Source organism: Acinonyx jubatus, chromosome B1 (assembly GCF_027475565.1).
Source record: "Acinonyx jubatus isolate Ajub_Pintada_27869175 chromosome B1, VMU_Ajub_asm_v1.0, whole genome shotgun sequence".
Taxonomy (NCBI): domain Eukaryota; kingdom Metazoa; phylum Chordata; class Mammalia; order Carnivora; family Felidae; genus Acinonyx; species Acinonyx jubatus.
This window is the reverse complement of record NC_069382.1, coordinates 37,822,430-37,840,822: the sequence shown is the minus strand read 5'-3', so window position 1 is coordinate 37,840,822 and position 18,393 is coordinate 37,822,430. Positions and strand designations below refer to the sequence as shown.

At 37.2% G+C, this 18,393-nt stretch overlaps 1 protein-coding gene across 9 annotated transcripts in view; it reads left to right on the top strand.

Annotated features, from left to right (window-relative positions):
- Positions 1–18,393, top strand: part of PSD3 (pleckstrin and Sec7 domain containing 3) — a 780,457-nt gene that overhangs the window by 265,324 nt on the left and 496,740 nt on the right. For 8 of the 9 annotated variants that reach the window (XM_053216464.1, XM_053216461.1, XM_053216462.1 and 5 more), the window contains one exon: positions 3,617–3,725. In XM_053216464.1, coding sequence (XP_053072439.1) covers positions 3,617–3,725 — 109 coding nt within the window. Of the gene's footprint in view, positions 1–3,616; positions 3,726–18,393 lie in introns of those variants that run through there. The other variant, XM_053216470.1, reaches the window with a different exon arrangement.

Below are 18,393 nucleotides of genomic sequence, written 5' to 3'. Positions count from 1 at the left end.
ACATGACACATCTAAAAATAAAATACATTTTGCTAATTGCAGAAAAGTAACATAAGTTTAATTTAAAAAATTCCGCCAACCCACAGATAACATCATACTCAATGGTGAAAAGCTAAAAGCTTTTTCTCTAAGGCTAGGAACAAGACAAGGATGTTAACTCTTGGCCACTTTTATCAACATAGTGCTGGAAGTCTTAGCTGCAGCAGTTAGTCAAGAGAAAGAAATAAAAGGTATCCACATTGGTAAGGAAGAAATAAAACTGTTGCTATATGCAGATAACATTATATTATATATAGAAAAATTAAAACGTCCACTAAAAAACTATTAGAACTGATAAATGAATTTGGTAAAGTTGCAGAATACAAAATTAATATACAGAAACCTGTTGGATTTCTATATACTAATAATGAACTAGCAGAAAGAGAAATTAGGAAAACAGTCCCATTTACAACTGTATCAAAAAGAGTAAAATACCTAGGAATACATTTAACCAAGAAGGTGAAAGACCTGTACTCTGAAAACTGTAAGACATTGATGAAAGAACTTGAAGCTGACACAAATAAGTGGAAAGATATACTAGGTTTATGGACTGGAAGAATTAATGTTAAAATGTACATATTAATCCAAAACAGTCTACAGATTCAGTGCAATCCCTATCAAAATGACAGTAGTATTTTTCCCACAACTAGCACAAACAGTTGTAAAATTTATATGGAACTGTAAAGGACCCTGAATGGCCAACGTATTCTTGAGAAAGAAGCACAAAGTTGTAAGTATCACAATCTCACATTTCAAACTATACTGCAAAGCTATAGTACTCAAAACAATATGGTTCTGGCAACAAAAATAGACACATAGATCAATTGAACAGGACAGATAGCCAAGAAATAACCCCATACAGGGGCGCCTGGGTGGCTCAGTCGGTTGAGCATCTGACTTCGGCTCAGGTCATGATCTCGCAGTGTGTGAGTTCGAGCCCTGCGTTGGGCTCTGTGCTGACAGCTCAGAGCCTGGAGCCTGCTTCAGATTCTGTGTCTCCCTCTCTCTCTACCCCTCCCCTGCTCATGCTCTGTCTCTCTCTGTCTCAAAAATAAATAAAAACATTTAAAAAAATTAAAAAAAAAAGAAATAACCCCATACTTATATGGTAAATAACTATGACAAAGAAGGCAAGAATATACATTGGGAAAAGACAGTATCTTTAGTAAAGAGTTAGACAGCAGCATGCAAAAAAGTGAAACCGGACCACTTTCTTACACCATGCACCAAAAATAAACTCAAAATAGATTAAAGACCAAAATGTGGGATGCCTGGGTGGCTCAGTCAGTTGAGCATCTGACTCTTGATTTCAGCTCAGGACATGATCCCAGGGTCATGGGATCAAGGCCTGTGTCAAAGCTCCATGCTCAGTGTGGAGTTTAAAATTCTCTCTCCCTGTGCCCCTCCCTAGCTTGTACTCCTCTCTCTCTCTCTCTAAAATTAAAAAATAATAATAATAATAATAAAAATAATAAGGACAAAATTGTATACCTGGAATCAGGAAACTTCAAATGAAAACATAGGCAGTCAACTCTTGGACATCACCCTTAGCAGTATTTTTCTGGATCTGTCTCTTCAGGCAAGGGAAACAAAGCAAAAACAAACTCTTGGACTACATCAGACTACATCAGACTAAAGAGCTCCTGCAGAGCAAAAGAAACCATCAACAAAACAAAACAAAAAACATACTTGAATGTGAGAGGACATTTGCAAATGATATATCTGATAAGGGATTAACATCCAAAATATATAAAGAACTCCTACTACTCAACTCCAAACAAAACCATAAATAATTGATTAAAAATTAGACAGAGGACCTGAATAGACATTTTTCCAAAGAAGACATACAGATGGCAAGAGACATGTGAAAAGATGGTCAACATCCCTAATCATCAGAGAAATGTAAATTAAAGTCACAGTGAGATATCACCTCACATAGAATGGCTAATGACTGGGGCACCTGGGTGGCACAGTTGGTTGAGTGTCCGACTTCAGCCAGGTCACGATCTCGCGGTCCCTGAGTTCGAGCCCCGCGTCAGGCTCTGGGCTGATGGCTCAGAGCCTGGAGCCTGTTTCCGATTCTGTGTCTCCCTCTCTTTCTGCCCCTCCCCCGTTCATGCTCTGTCTCTCTCTGTCCCAAAAATAAATAAACATTGAAAAAAAAAGAATGGCTAATGACTATTATCAAAAAGACAAGAAATAACAGTTGTTAGGATGTGGAGAAAAGGGAACCCTCATGCACTGTTGGTGGGAATGTAAATTGGTACAGCTATGTGGAAAATAGTATGGAAATTCCTCAAAAAATTAAAAATAGAAGTATCATATGATCCAGTAATTCTACTTCTGGAAGAAAAAAAGAAAACATTAATTTGAAAAGATGTATGCACTCCTATGTGTATTGCAGTGTTTTTCTAATATCCAAGATACAGAAGCAACCCAAGTGCCCATCCACAGATGAATGAATTGGTGTGATGTGGTATACATATATGTGTGTGTACATATACATATATATGTGTGTACACACATATATACACACGTGTGTGTGTGTGTGTGTGTATATGTATGTATGTATAAATGGAATAAAACTCAGCCATAAAAAAAGACTGAAAGCTTGCCTTTTATGATACTATGGGTGGGCACCTAGAGGGTATTTTGCTAAGTGAAATAAGTCAGATGGAAAAAGACAATACCATATGATTTCACTTATAAGTAGAATCTAAAGAAACAAAACCAGCGAACAAACAAAAACATACCCAGAATAGAGATAAATGCAGAGAACATAAATGCAGAGAACAAACTGGTGGTTGCTAGGGGGTTGGAGGATGGGAGGATGGGCTAAATAGGTGAAAGGGATTAAGAGGTACAAACTTAATTATACAAACTTAAGGTACAAACTTAATTATAAAGTAAGTCATGGGGATGAATAGTATAGTATAGGGAATATAGTCAATCATATTGTAATAACTTTGTATGGTAGCAGATGGTAACTATAATTTTTGGGGTGAGAGTTTTGTATCACTATGTTGTATACCTGAAACTAATATAATGTTGTATGTCAACTGTACTTCAATTTACAAAAATAGGGGCGCCTGGTTGGTTAAGTGTACAACTTTGGCTCAGGTCATGATCTTGGGGTTTGTGAGTTCAAGCCCTGCATTGGGCTCTGTGTTGACAGCTCAGAGCTGGGAGCCTGTTTGGATTCTGTCTCCTTCTCTCTCTGCCCCTCCCCTGCTTGCACTCTGTCTCTCTCTCAAAAATAAATAAACATTAAAAAAATTTTTTAAACAAGTATTGTACCATAATTCTGCCCCCTCCATCAAGCCAAAATTTTCATAAATTTCTTATTCCCCTATAGATGTATGTTTATTTTTCTATACAATTGTAATCTTTCAGTGATGATTTTGTATTTTGATTTTTGTTGTATTATATTTTTTATGTTTCATTTTTAATGGCCATGTAGCATTCTGTCAAGAAGATATTTCATTATTGCTTAACCATTCTCTTGTGGTTGGTTTGTTTTATGATGTATTTTTTATATGTTTTTAATGATAACTTTTTTTTTGTTTTAATTTTGCAGGCAGAGACATTTGTTTGGGTTAACAATGCATCGTCTCATTCCCAGAGTGTTGCCAAGGCCAAATATGAATTTTTATTTGGCATATCTAAAGAGAAACCTCCAGATACTAGTAAGTGTTTCCCTACCCTCTTCCTTTAGGTAACAGATATGAAGTGCTACAGAGATTTCAGATGTTAAAAGCTGAGATTTCTTCAACCAAGAACTGATCTGAAATTACCCAGAACAAACTACAAGAATCACATCCTGCATTTTTAACTTTTATATCTTAGAAAGATTGTTTTGATGAATAAAGTGAACAAGTTTCAAAAAGGTAGGAAGGCAGTAATGAAGGTGGAGAAGTACTCAATCAGTACATGATAAAGGGGATATGAGTTGTCTTGGGAATTAGCTAAGAAAGGGATATTGCATTTGGTTAGGAGCCTGGGTGTGGAGCTAGACTTCCAAAGTTTGAATCCTGGCCTTGTAACTTATGAGATGTATGACCTTGAGTAAGTTATCTAATCTGCTTGTGCCTCAGTGTTTTCATCTATAAAATGGGACTATACATGTTGTAAATAAGATAGTATACATGTCTCAGAATTCTTTTGAGGGTTTTAAGTAAATTGATGAATGTAAAGATCTCAGAGCCACGTTTGGCATGTAACGAGTGTTATAAAAGTGTTTGCTAATGTTATTGTTTATTGTAATCATTATCATCATCATACCATATTTGAAGTTGAGATTTAGAAGTATAGTCATGACTTTCCTCAATTCTATCACTGTCTGACACTGATTTTTGTTTTGGGTAGTCAAGGTATCTGACCTAATGTAGCTGTTGTTCAGTTGAAAAAATCAAATAATACCTGCATTTTTGACTTACATATTAGATAAGATTAGGTAATGGACCCCCATAATATTTGGGGATAGCAAGAATGCAGTGTATATGCAACCATGTAATAATTTCTTTTACCTAATGGTGCATATTTATTAGATATAGCAATAGTTGAGGACTCTTGATGAAGAATAAAACAGCTAGGTTATTTTTTAAAAATCATTCTGCTTTAAAAATTTTTTTTTTAATGTTTATTTATTTTTGAGAGACAGAGCATGAGCAGGGGAGGGACAGACACAGAATCTGAAGGAGGCTCCAGGCTCTGTGCTGACAGCTCATGGGACCAGAACTCATGAATTGTGAGATCATGACTTGAGTTGAAGTTGGATGCTTAACTGACTGAGCCACCCAGGTGCCCCAAAAATCATCCTGCTTTTATTATAGTGCCCCAATTTGTTATTTATCATTCAGCGTAAATACCTAACTATTCTGGGCTTGAGTTTTAGGGCACTTACTCATCTATTCATTATTTCTCAGACATGGTATACTGATTTACCCAAGACTATTTAAAACTCCTTGGCATAGCCTTTGCATGTCACATTGTGATTTTGTGCTGATTAGAGGTGTTTTTTTATTTTTCTTTCAGAAAAAGTATTTTTACTTTACTATGTAGAGATAGTATCAAATGTCTGCATAGTTCTCTGACTTGGTGGGTGAGTTTGGTTATTCCTTACTCCTAGGTTTTGAGTAGTTTTCTCTGTATACCTGAGTCAAATCAAAATGACATTTTAAACCTGTTTTTATTTGCCTTGGTAAAAACAGTTAGTATTATTTGTGTCTGGTGTGATATTATTCTGCAGATGTGAAAGTATGCATGTATTTATTGAGTAAATATGTTTAAATAACAGTTATGTGTAGTTATCTGTACTGGGCACTGTGAGGGTGCAAAGAAGTAAAGACAGTTCTTTCCCTTTAGGAGCTTATTCTTTGGTCAGAGAGAAACATATCTGTAAGTGATTGGTAGGGGGATGATCATTTTCGGCTGTGACTTCATGGAGAGTTAGAAGTTGAACTTTTTCATAAAGAATAACTAGTGTTCTGATTAGTAAGGTTTTAGGGGAGGGCATTTCAGATTGAGGGAATGGAATGAGCCAAAGGTATGGTGGCAGAAAATAAAAATTGTTTCATGGACAGGAAGGAGATTAGCCTGGTTGGTTTTAAATTTAGAAAGATAATCGTTTAAATGCGGGGCAAAATCATTTGGGCCTAAGGCAGGATAGAGTTTGCATTTTATCCAGGTGTGCAGAGAGGAAGTGGCAAATCAAGATGAATTGATCTGGAAATTGGAACAGAGCAGCAGAAGCTATCGGTTACAATAGGAGGGTTGTAAAATGCAAGTTTATATTGACTTGGAAAGTATTCTTTTCATATCTTTACAAAGAAATTATAACATATTTTTTTTTCATTTCAAAAACACTGTTGAAGTTTCTTTACATAGACTAGTCATTTGTCATCAAAACACTGCCCAAATTCAGACGACTGTAGAGTTAAGGTAGTAGAGAGAATAGGACAGTGTTTCTATTTGAATTTGATTGATAGACATATCTCTTCCCACAAAGAAGAGATTTTCCATTAAAAAAGAAAAAAAGTAAATTAAATAAGTGACTTAACCGGGGCGCCTGGGTGGCACAGTCGGTTAAGCGTCCGACTTCAGCCAGGTCACGATCTCACGGTCCGTGAGTTCGAGCCCCGCGTCAGGCTCTGGGCTGATGGCTCAGAGCCTGGAGCCTGTTTCCGATTCTGTGTCTCCCTCTCTCTCTGCCCCTTCCCCGTTCATGCTCTCTCTCTGTCCCAAAAATAAATAAACGTTGAAAAAAAAAAATAAGTGACTTAACCTAGGTGCTCCAGAAGCAGCCTGCTAGAGAAATGGATGCATCCCCAGTAATACTCAGGAGGCATCACCTGACAGGTGGTACCCTAGCAATGACATAATCAGATCAGGTAAGGTCCCGTGGTTCGTGATCCTCTGTGAGGCCCAAGGAAAATGTCACTGCTACAGGGAGAGAAGGTTTAGACTTTGCCATTGAGCAGCAACTTAACATGAGTTGTTGGTAGGAGGTTCTAGGGGAAACAAGTCAAGATTATTTGCAAACTATAGCTTATTGCAGGGATTTTGAATCAGTGGCAAGGCTTAGAATGTTGGATGGGGTACAGGAGAACATGTGAATGGTGGAAGAATCTCTTGGCGTGGAATTAAGATCTAGATTCTCATTATCTGTTTATCACTATAGTGAAAAGGAAGAAGTGACTGTGCTTCCTTAATTTCTGTGTTCCCTCTGCTTTCTGGGAGCTGCAGCTTTCAGGAGCTTCTCAAGGGCTAAAGCAGTAGTTGGTAGTTGTTGAGAGGCTCTGGGCTATGTGTGATGTCAGTTGTACTGTTACTTAATGAGGCTGTGAGCCACCAGAGATAGGTTGCCCACTTCCATTCTAGTCAGCTATTAGAATATGTGTAGAGCTGCATTGAACTTCAAAGAGATAAAAAGAGATATCACAGGGGCTGCACTTGGGGCTAACCATAAGGCCTGTATTAATTAGCAGTTGAGTGACAGTGCCTTTCAGACTTTCTACTTCCCACACCTTTCCTCTTTAGGTTACTGCTTAGATGACCAGTATGGCTTTTCTAAACTAGTCAGATAAAGTACACTTTAACAGGAGGGTGGCTTCAATTTGGGAAAGTATGTTTTTTGAAGTGTTCGTAAGACAGTATCAGATGGCCAACATTAGTTAGTCTCTGATTTGGTCAAAATCTGGGAGGGAAAAATGGTTGAGAAATTCTTTGAAGAAGATTAAGATTCTGTTCCTCAACTTTTAGGCAGAACAGGTGACTTATAGAAGTGCATGAGAAAGTAAAGGGGCCTGTGGGATGCTTTCTAAGAAGGGGAATCAACTTATATGACTCTTACAAATTGACAGAATCTCACTCCTGTGTTCTTTATGTTTTTTCACCCTGTATTCTTTATTGATTTGTAAACTTTTTAAGGTAAGTAGGTAAAGAAATGTGCTTCAGAAATACTATCGAACTTGCCCAAGGGTAGTTTAGATGCTTTAGAATGAGGTAGAGGTCAGGGAGGAGGTAAGGGGGCAGGGGATTGATACACTGATTTGCCAGAGCTCTGAGAGTGGGAAAAAGTCAACTCATGTGGAACTGAAATCCAGGCCTGCAGCACAGATGGGGTAGAGATTCAAGTGTATCTTCACATGATATCTAGAAATTGACATAAAAGTGGTGTTAGACTTGTTGACCTTAAAAGTAAAAAAGCCAGTTATTTTACTAGCAAAATCAGTTTATTCAGCAATAGCAGAGGAATTGCAATTTGGGACATGCAAACTATGGCAAAACATAAGCAAGTTCCAAGATCAAAGGAAAGGAACATTATAGAGAAAAAGAGGAAAATGGGAGGGGCTGCTTTCAACAAAAGTTTGTTGGAGGAAAGCAAGAGTTTAGGGTGGTAACAGTTTCTCATTGGGTGAGTTGTGGTATTATTGGCTGAGCTTATTGCTGGCCAAGGAGAAATTCTTCCTTTCTGCTGCTGGAATCATAAAATAGGTTTCTTCCTGTAGCAAAAGCACAATACTGCTCTTCATGCTGGGGTCTGCAGTTGACCAGTGGTAGGGCACGAGAACTTCCCTTCTGGCCTGCCCACTCCATTTTAAATGAGGTTTTCTTCAGTTTTCAGTTTCACAGACTGGAGAAACTCCACACATTATTGCTGGAGTATGCAAAACTACTCTGAGGGATTGTCTCACAGCTCAGGACAAAGAAAACCCCCATGTTAATAAATCAGTAATCCATAATATTGATCAACTCACAATAAAATGGCATAAATAGCAAAAAAGAAGGAGCTTCCGTGGAAGTGGGGGGGGGGGCGGAATCAACATTCACAACAAATAGGGAATCAAGACCCAAAGAACTAGAGACAGTAGAATATTCTGAAATTGTAAAATTGGTTTGTTTAAAAGATAAAAGAAGGAAAAGAAACCATTATGATGAAGGGAAAGTGTGAAGCAGGGACATGCATATTTGAGCAAGAAACAAATATAACTTACAGAAAATAAAAAAATACAGATAGTGGAATAAAAACCCCCACAGTGCTTGGTTAAGTGTACATATTTAGGTTTACATTTGGTAGGGACTGATGAACTCTTTTTTGATCCTTGCTTATCATGTTATCTGTAGAGAAGTGAAAAGAAGGGGAGAGAAAAGAGCTTCTGTAATTCCAAACAATATGTTCTAATTTTGGTAAAGTTTACTTCTGATTTTTTGTTTGTTTGTTTGTAAGTTCCATACCCAAGAGTACATGGATGTTTCTTCTTGTTTCTTCCTCGTTCACTGAATATATTACTCTGTAGCAGACATTGTTCTAGGTCTTGGGAATAGTAGTGAACAGAACTAAAATCCACATTTAACAAACTGTTTAACAGAAAGATTGTTCTGGGGTACCTGGGTGGATCAGTTGGTTAAGTGTCCGACTTTGGCTCAGATCATAGTCTCAAGGTTAGTGAATTTGAGCCCCGTGCTGGGCTCTGGGCTGACAGCTCAGAGCATGGAGCTTGCTTTGGATTTTATGACTCCCTCTCTCTCTGCCCCTTGCCTGCTCATGCTCTGTCTCTTTCTCTGTCAAAAATAAATAAATATTTTTTAAAAAAAAGTAACATTGTTCCTATTCAGATTCTCCTCTGGGTACATTAATGTTCATCTTTCACAACCTCTTCAGCATTGAATATTATCTCAAACAAAACACTGTACCAAATTTAATAGAGGAAAATGGACATAACTAGCTTTTACTCCTTCAGATGTAGGCATTTATTTTTTATTTTAAATAGGAAATTTAAGTTCTTATTACCAAAATGATATGTGTGTATAATCTGAAAAATATAACTTTTAACAAATTATACGTGGCCAAAAAACAAGAGTCATCTTCTTTGCCACTCTCCATTCCCTCCCTTAGGGGCACATTGTTAGTACTATTCTCTAAATCTTTCTCTTTCCAAACCGTGAACCTGACTTTTCTTCCTCTGAGTGAGGATCCCACAACATTCTCTCTCCCAGTTCTTCTCTGTGGTAGTGATTGCTATCTTGACTGATTATTGCTTTTTTCTCCTACCCTTTTTTTCCTTTCACTTTTTGGAAAAGCTTTTACTGTAGTTGCCTCATAGATAATATGCTAACATCTGTATTACAGTTTATTCATCCCCCCATACCAAAAGTTGTGTTTTATTGTTTACTTGGTTACAGCTATGGTTTTTAAATATTAATATTTGATACTGTGTTTCGTAAGCCATGGATTCTAAATAGTCATCTTATGACATTCTTCTGTAAGATAAGAATGCGGTGCCTCTGCATCTCCCCTCCAGCTGCCCTTCTCCAGGCTGAGCCTCCATCTGTCTCACCTTTACTTTTATAAGACTTATGGCATTTACATTCTGTTCTGAAACTAGGACACAATCTTTTGTGTTTTTACTATAGGTTGACTCTAAAAATTTAAAATCCAGCACCAGCATTTACAGAATGTAGAGTCCAGGTAGTGTAGTTGGACCTGATGTGAAACGCCAAGTAGATCCTGTGTCTGTAACGTGCTGTTCGTGGTTGTACAGCTAACCAGAGCAGAGAGGAGAAAAAAGTGAGGGGAGGGGCCAGCAGGTTGTTATAATTTACTGATCAATTGTTATGTCTTTACTTTATCACTAGCTGTAACTAGATTATTATTATTATTTTTGAACATTGATAAAACCTTATTATCCAATGTAAAGAAGGGTTAAAAGGTAGGAGTTTCCAGTTTAGTTGTTCTAGTGTGCAAGGTATCAACAAGGACATAGATGTTCCCATCACTTCCCTTTGCCATCTGCAACCTGTTAGCATTCATCCAAGACATGTCCCCTCATATTATCAAGATGGCTGCTGTAATGCCAGCCCCAAATTCTCATACAAGTATGTCCAAAAGAAAATAAGCTTCTTCTCACCTCTCTCTCTCTTTTTTAATTTTAATTTAAATCCAAGTTAGTTAACATAAAGTGTAATAATGTTTTCAAGAATGTAATTTAGTGATACGTCACTTACATATTAACACCCAGTGCTCATCCCAACCAGTGTACTCCTACTGTTCCTTGCCTATTAATTGGATTATTTGTAACAAGCAATTCATTATCACCATGAACACATCCTTCTTAGAACCTTCTGACAAACTTGTTCTAATTTTTGCTAAAAGTTTTCTATGCCTTTATACAGCTGTTCTCCTTAGATTTTTTTTAATGTTTATTTATTTTTGAGAGAGACAGAGACAACGCTTGAGCGGGGGAGGGGCAGAGAGAGAGGGAGACACAGAACCCAAAACAGGCTCCAAACTCTGAGCTGTCAGCACAGAGCCCGATGTGGGGCTCAAACTCACGGACCATGAGATCATGACCTGAGCCCAAGTCGGATGCTGAACCGATGGAGCCACCCAGGTGCCCCTGTTCTCCTTAGATTTTAAAAGAATTGTTTATATTGTATTCTTGATTAGATGTACTGCTTTTTGGATTGCATGTTTCATTCTTGGAATCCTTTTTTTTTTTTTTTTTTGACTGGAGTCTGTCCTTTACCCTTTAGTAATACTTTTGGAGAGGTTCTGGGATTGGTAAAATTCCTAAAGCTTTTATGTCAGAAAATGACTATTTTGTTTTTATGCTTTGTTGCTTTTTCCCACAGAATTAAAGTCTAAGTTCACGTTATTTCCTTTCAGAAGTCTGATGCTTCCCTTTCTGTTGGATCCATTGGTACCATGGCCACTCTGATGCTTGCTCCTTTTTGTCACCTGCTCTTTCTCTCTGGACACTTTCTTTCTGCCCTCTGACATGTCAGGAGGCATGAATCATTGTATTTTCTGCATGGTACTTGTTGAGCCTTTCCGGTCATATCCTTCTGTAGCTTTGGGACCATTTGTTCTATTATTTTTAAATTATTCCCTTTCCACTTTTTAAATGGTTTTTACTTTGAAATTCCTACTAGATGGCTGTTGGTTCACTTGGATTTTATTAATCATCAATGTCTCTTAATTTTTCTTTCCTATTTAAAAAAATTAAAAAAAATTTTTAATGTTTATTTACTTTTGAGAGAGATACAGAGTATGAGTGGGGGAGGAGCAGAGAAAGAGGGAGACACAGAATCTGAAGCAGGTTCCAGGCTCTGACCTGTCAGCACAGAGCCCGACGTGGGGCTTGAATTCATTGACCACAAGATCATGACCTGAGCTGAAGTTGGATGCTTAACCAACTGAGCCACCCAGGCACCCCTCTTCTATTTTAAAATATGTAATTAAAAGCTTTCTAATAAAAGATTCACTTTGATAATTATACTTATAATTTCAAAAGTTCTTTCCCATTCTCTGACACTCAGGTTTCCCTGCAATCCGTTCTTTCGTGTATGCATTATTATGTTGAATCTCTAAAGAATTAATTAGAGTTGTTTTCCCAAGATTACCTTCTGTTTCTGGAATTTCTACTTCATCCAGGGTCAGTTCTATTTTATTAAATCTTGGAACTTCTCTTGGAAGTCACTGTTTTTCCTCAAATGTCTGTTGGAGTTGTTTTTTCCCCATTCATATGCACGAATGAAAGACTGAGTTCCCAAATATAGATAGCTAGAATTTCTCTGTATGTGTGGAGTACATCCCCAGCAGGCCTCTTCCTTGAGGAGGAGGGAGGGCTGATAGAGAAGGGCTGAGAAGAATCTTGGTGAGCTGAGATTTATGGACTGGTATAGGGGTACGTGGGTGGGCTAGGTGCTTTTGATGCCAACAAGCTTCTAGGTAGGGAGAATGGTGGAAGAGGGGACAAAATGGGAAGCTGCTTTGTAGGTAATTCTTCAGTTAATCACAGTGACATCTGTTCTGCTTCCCATTCTGGGTGTGGACACCTGTCAACCCTGGGCGTTTAGCTTCTCTGTGGTTTTACCATTAGGGTAACAAAAGCCTTCTGGATTAGTTCTTGGTTGTGATTTCTGCTTTATTTTGTCTATGATTATAACCCTATCCCTTTTAGTCTGACAAACTCATTAAAATCTCTGGCTTAATAATGTTCCTCTTTTTCTGAGCATTGTTAACAAATTTGTTTTGAAATTTGTCATTTTTAAAGTTTATTTATTTTTGAGAGAGAGAGTGAGAGGGTGTGCGAGTAAGTGGGGGAGGGGCAGAGAGAAAGAGGGAGAAAGAGAGAGTCTCAAGCAGGCTCCATGCTGTCAATACAGAGCCCAATGCAGGGCTTGAACCAACAAACTATGAGATCATGACCTGAGCTGAAACCGAGTTGGATGTTTAACTGACTGAGCCACCCAGGTGCCCCTTAAATTTGTCATTTTAATGGGACTTAGAAAAGGAGAGGAGGCAAAGTTGTGTCCTTATCTATCATAGTAACCCAGAAATATGAATAACTCTTTTTTTCTCCAGTTTTATTGATATATACAATTGGCAGATAACATTGTATAGGTTTAAGGTATCCAATGTGATGACTTGATAAGTATGTATATTGTGAAGTGATTACCACATTAAGTTTAGTTAACACATCTGTCACCTCACATAGTTTCTTTCTCTTTCTTTCTTTCTTTCTTTCTTTCTTTCTTTCTTTCTTTCTTTCCTTCCTTCCTTCCTTCCTTCCTTCCTTCCTTCCTTCCTTCCTTCCTTCCTTCTTTCTTTCTTTCTTTCTTTCTTTCTTTCTTTCTTTCTTTCTTTCTTTCTTTCTTTCTTTCTTTCTTTCTGTGGTGAACACATTTAAGATATACTCTGTAAGCAGATTTCAAGTATGCAATACCATATTGTTAACTATAGTCACCAAGCTGTACATTACATCCCACAACTTACTTAGTTTTTGATTGGAAGTTTTTAGCCTTTGACCAACATCTCCCCATTCCCTACCCCTTTGCCCCTGGTAACCACCAGTCTACTCTGTTCCTTTGTGTTGACTTTTTTAGATTCCACATAAAAGTGTGATCATGTGGTACTTGTCTCTGTCTGACTTGCCTCACTTAGCATAATGCTGTTAAGGTCCATCCATGTTGTTGCAAGTGGCAGATTTCCTTCCTTCTCATGACCGAAAAATATTCCATTGTATATACCACATTTTCTTTATCAGTTTATTTGTTGATGAACAGTTAAGTTCTTTCCATGTTTTGGCTACAGTGAATACTGTAGTGAGCATGGGGGTGTAGATATCTTGAGATACTTATTTCATTTCCTTTGGATATATACTCAGAAGTGGTATTGATTTTTAAAAGCCTTATTGAGATGTAGCTTATAATGCCACATAATTAATCCGTTTAAAGTATAAACTTCAGTGGTTTTTCGTATGTTCAGAGAGTTGAGTTGTGTATGTATCACCACAGTTAATTTAGAATATTTTGATCACCCTAAAAAGAAAAGACTATATGCCTTAGCAGTCACTCTGTATCCCCCTTCCTACTTCAGTAGGTGATCACTGAATTATTTTTTGTCTCTGTGGATTTACTTATTCTAGACACTTCATGTAACTGAGATAATATAATATGTGGTCTTTTATGATTAGCTTTTTTTTCACTTATTGTATTGTTTTCATCCATGCTGTAGCATCACTACTTCATTCCATAATAAATTGCAGAATATTTTATTATATGAAAAGGTAACATTTTATTTATCTATTCATTTGATGTATATTTGGGTTGTTTCTACTTTGGGGCTATTATGAATAATGGTTTCATGAAAATTTGGGTATAGGTTTTTGTGTGGATGTATACTTTCATTTCTTTTGGGTATGTACCAGAAGCAGAATTGCTGGATCATATGGTGATTCTATGTTAAACCTTTTGAGGAACTTCTAAATTTTTTCCACAGTGGTTGCACCATTTTGTATTCCCATCAGCTGTGTACAAGGGTTCCAATTTCTCCACATTCTTGCCAACACTTGTTATTACCTTTTTGTTATAACTATGCTAGTGGATGTGAGGTAGAATCTCATTGTGGTTTTGTTTTCAATTTCGTCAGTGACTAATGATGTTGATCATCTTTTCATGTGCTTAGTGGCTTATTTATATCTCCTTTGGGGAAATGTCTATTCAGATCCTTTGCCTAGTTTTTAATTGGTTTATCTTATTATGATTAGGTTTTAAGAGTTGTTTGTATGTTCTGTATACAGGTCCCTTTTCAGAGATATTATTTGCAAATATTTTCTCCCATTGTGTGGGTTGTCTTTACTTTCCTGATAGTATCATTTGCAGCACAAAATTTTAAAGTTTTGATCAAGTCCAGTTTATCAATTCTTTTGTTGCTTGTGCTTTTGATATTTAAGAACCTTGTGCCTAATCCAAGGTCAAGAAGATGTATTGCTAATATTGTTTTTTAAGTTTTATAGTTCTGACTCTTAGATTTAGGTCTATGATCCATTTTGAGTTATTTTTTTGCTTATGGTGTGAGAATGAAGCTGAATAACTCTTAATGATAGAATGTATTGGGTAAATGTAGAGTGTCTTACTGATTTGTGTTGACACTGCTCCATATACATAGAATTCCTGATTCTCATCCCGAGCAACACGCAAACAAAGTAGCACTGCAGCCTAACCTTATTCATGTTCCTATCTAATCTTTGCATCTGGCTTTAGGACCCAGGAAAGCTAGGAGACATTGTTTTCAGAAAAATGTGGGTTGGTTTAGAAAACCACAATTATACAAAGTAACTGATGACAAATCTAATTCTGGGGTCTTCAGTTGTATTGTTGTTCTTGTCTTCATCACAGATACAAGTTGGTTTATAATTTTATGCTTAGTCCTTTAGTAAATCCTCTATCTTTGGCACATTTTATTTAGTTTGCTCCTTCCTTTCCACTTTCCAGCTTCCTTCCTACCCATGATGAGAAGCAGAGAAATGATTTTACAGTATAATACACAACTATATATTAGACTGACTCACCATTCCTTGGTCCTTCTTAAGTTGGCAAGATGTCCAGATGTCCTATTATTTTAGCTATCTCACAGACTGTGCTTGATAGGCAGTAGTTTTTAATGGTCTGGGTTTTTTTTTGTTTGTTTGTGTTTTTTTTTTTTAGTTTTATTTTTAATTCATTTTTTATATTAAATATAATTTATTGTCAAATTGGTTTCCATACAAAACCCTGTGTGCTCATGCCAACAGGTGCCCTTCTCAATGCCCATCACCCACTTTCCCCTCTCCCCCACCCCCCTCATCAACCCTCAGTTTGTTCTCAGTATTTTAGAGTCTCTCGTGGTTTGCCTCCCTCCCTCTCTGTAAATTTTATTCCCCCTTCCCCTCCCCCATGGTTCTCTGTTAAGTTTCTCAGGATCCACATATGAGTGAAAACATGTGGTAACCGCCTTTCTCTGCCTGACTTATTTCACTTAGCATAACACTCTCCACTTCCGTCCACGTTGCTACAAATGGCCAGATTTCATTCTTTCTCATTGTCAAGTAGTATTCCATTGTATACAATAAACCACATCTTCTTTACCCATTCATCAGTTGATGGACGTTTAGGCTCTTTCCATAATTTGGCTGTTGTTGAAAGTGCTGCTATAAACATTGGGGTACAAATGCCCCTATGCATCAGCACTCCTGCTGGGTCATAGGGTAGATCTATTTTTAATGTTTTGAGGAACCTCCACACTGTTTTCCAGAGCAGCTGCACCAGTTTGCATTCCCACCATCTTTCCATGTGTCTATTGGCCATCTGGATGTCTTCTTTAGAAAAGTGTCCATTCATGTCTTCTGCCCATTTCTTCACTGGATTATTTGTTTCTCAGGTGCAGAGTTTGGTGAGTTCTTTATAGATTTTGGATACTAGCCCTTTGTCTGATATGTCATTTGCAAATATCTTTTCCCATTCCATCTGTTGCCTTTTAGTTTTGTTGATTTCTTTCCTTTGTGGTGCAGAAGCTTTTTATCTTGATGAGGTCCCAATAGTTCATTTTTGTTTTTAATTCCCTTGCCTTTGGGGATGTGTCAAGTAAGAAATTGCTACGGCTGAGGTCAGAGAGGTCTTTTCCTGCTTTCTTCTCTAGGGTTTGGATGGTTTCCTGTCTCACATTCAGGTCCTTTATCCATTTTGAGTTTATTTTTGTGAATGGTGTGAGAAAGTGATCTAGTTTCAATCTTCTGCATGTTGCTGTCCAGTTCTCCCAGCACCATTTATTAAAGAGACTGTCTTTTTTCCATTGGATACTCTTTCCTGCTTTGTCAAAGATTAATTGGCCATACATTTGTGGGCCCAGTTCTGGGGCTCAAGTCTATTCCATTGGTCTATGTGTCTGTTTTTGTGCCAATACCATGCTGTCTTGATGATTACAGCTTTGTATAGAGGTTAAAGTCTGGGATTGTGATGCCTCCCACTTTGGTCGTCTTCTTCAATACTACTTTGGCTATTCGGGGTCTTTTGTGGTTCCTTACAAATTTTAGGATTACTTGTTCTAGCTTTCAGAAGAATGCTGGTGCAGTTTTGATTGGGATTGCATTGAATGTGTAGATTGCTTTCGGTAGTATTAACACTTTAACAATATTTATTCTTCCAATCCATGAGCATGAAATGTTTTTCCATTTCTTTGTATCTTCTTCAATTTCCTTCATAAGCTTTCTATAGTTTTCACATACAGGACTTTTACATCTTTGGTTAGATTTATTCCTAGGTATTTTATGATTCTTGGTGCAATTGTGAATGGGATCAGATTCTTTATTTCTTTCTGTTGCTTCATTATTGGTGTATAAAAATGCAACCGATTTCTGTACATTCATTTTGTACCCTGCAAATTTGCTGAATTCATGTATCAGTTCTAGCAGACTTTTGGTGGAGTCTGCCCGGTTTTCCATGTATAATATCATGTCATCTGCAAAAAGTGAAAACTTGACTTCATCTTTAACAGTTTTGATGCCTTTGATTTCATTTTGTTGTTTTATTGCTGAGGCTAGGACTTCCAGCATTATGTTAAACAACACTGGCGAAAGTGGACATCCCTGTCGTGTTCCTGATCTCAGGGGGAAAGCTCTCAGTTTTTCCCCATTGAGGATGATATTAGCTGTGGGCCTTTCATAAATGGCTTTTATGATGTTTAAGTATCCTTCTATCCCTACTTTCTCAAGGGTTTTTGTTAAGAAAGGATGCTGTATTTTGTCTAATGCATTTTCTGTATCTATTGACAGGATCATATGGTTCTTATGTTTTCTTTTATTAATGTGATGTATCACATTGATTGATTGGTGAATATTGAACTAGCCCTGCAGCCCAGGAATGAATCCCACTTGATCATGGTGAACAATTCTTTTTGTATGCTGTGAATTTGATTTGCTAGTATCGTGTTGAGAATTTTTGCATCCATATTCATCAGGGATATTGGCCTGTAGTTCTCTTTTTTTGCTGGGTCTCTGTCAGGTTTGGGAATCAAAGTAATGCTGGCTTCATAGAATGAGTCTGGAAGTTTTCCTTCCCTTTCTATTTTTTGGAACAGCTTGAGAAGGATAGGTATTATCTCTGCTTTAAATGTCTGGTAGAATTCCTCAGGGAAGCCATCTGATCCTGGACTCTTAATTGTTGGGAGATTTTTGATAACTGATTCAATTTCTTCACTAGTTATGGGTTTGTTCAGATTTTCTATTTCTTCCTATTTGAGTTTTGGAAGTGTATGGGAGTTTAGGAATTTGTCCATTTCTTCCAGGTTGTCCATTTTGTTGGCATACAATTTTTCATAGTATTCCCTGATAATTGCTTGTATTTCTGAGGGATTGGTTGTAATAATTCCATTTTCCTTCATGATTTTATCTATTTGGGTCCTCTCTCTTTTCTTTTTGAGAAGCCTGGCTAGAGGTTTATCAATTTTTTTTTTTTTTTTACAAAAAACCAGCCCATGGTTTCATTGATCTGCTCCACTGTTTTTTTGTATTCTATATTGTTTATTTCTGCTCT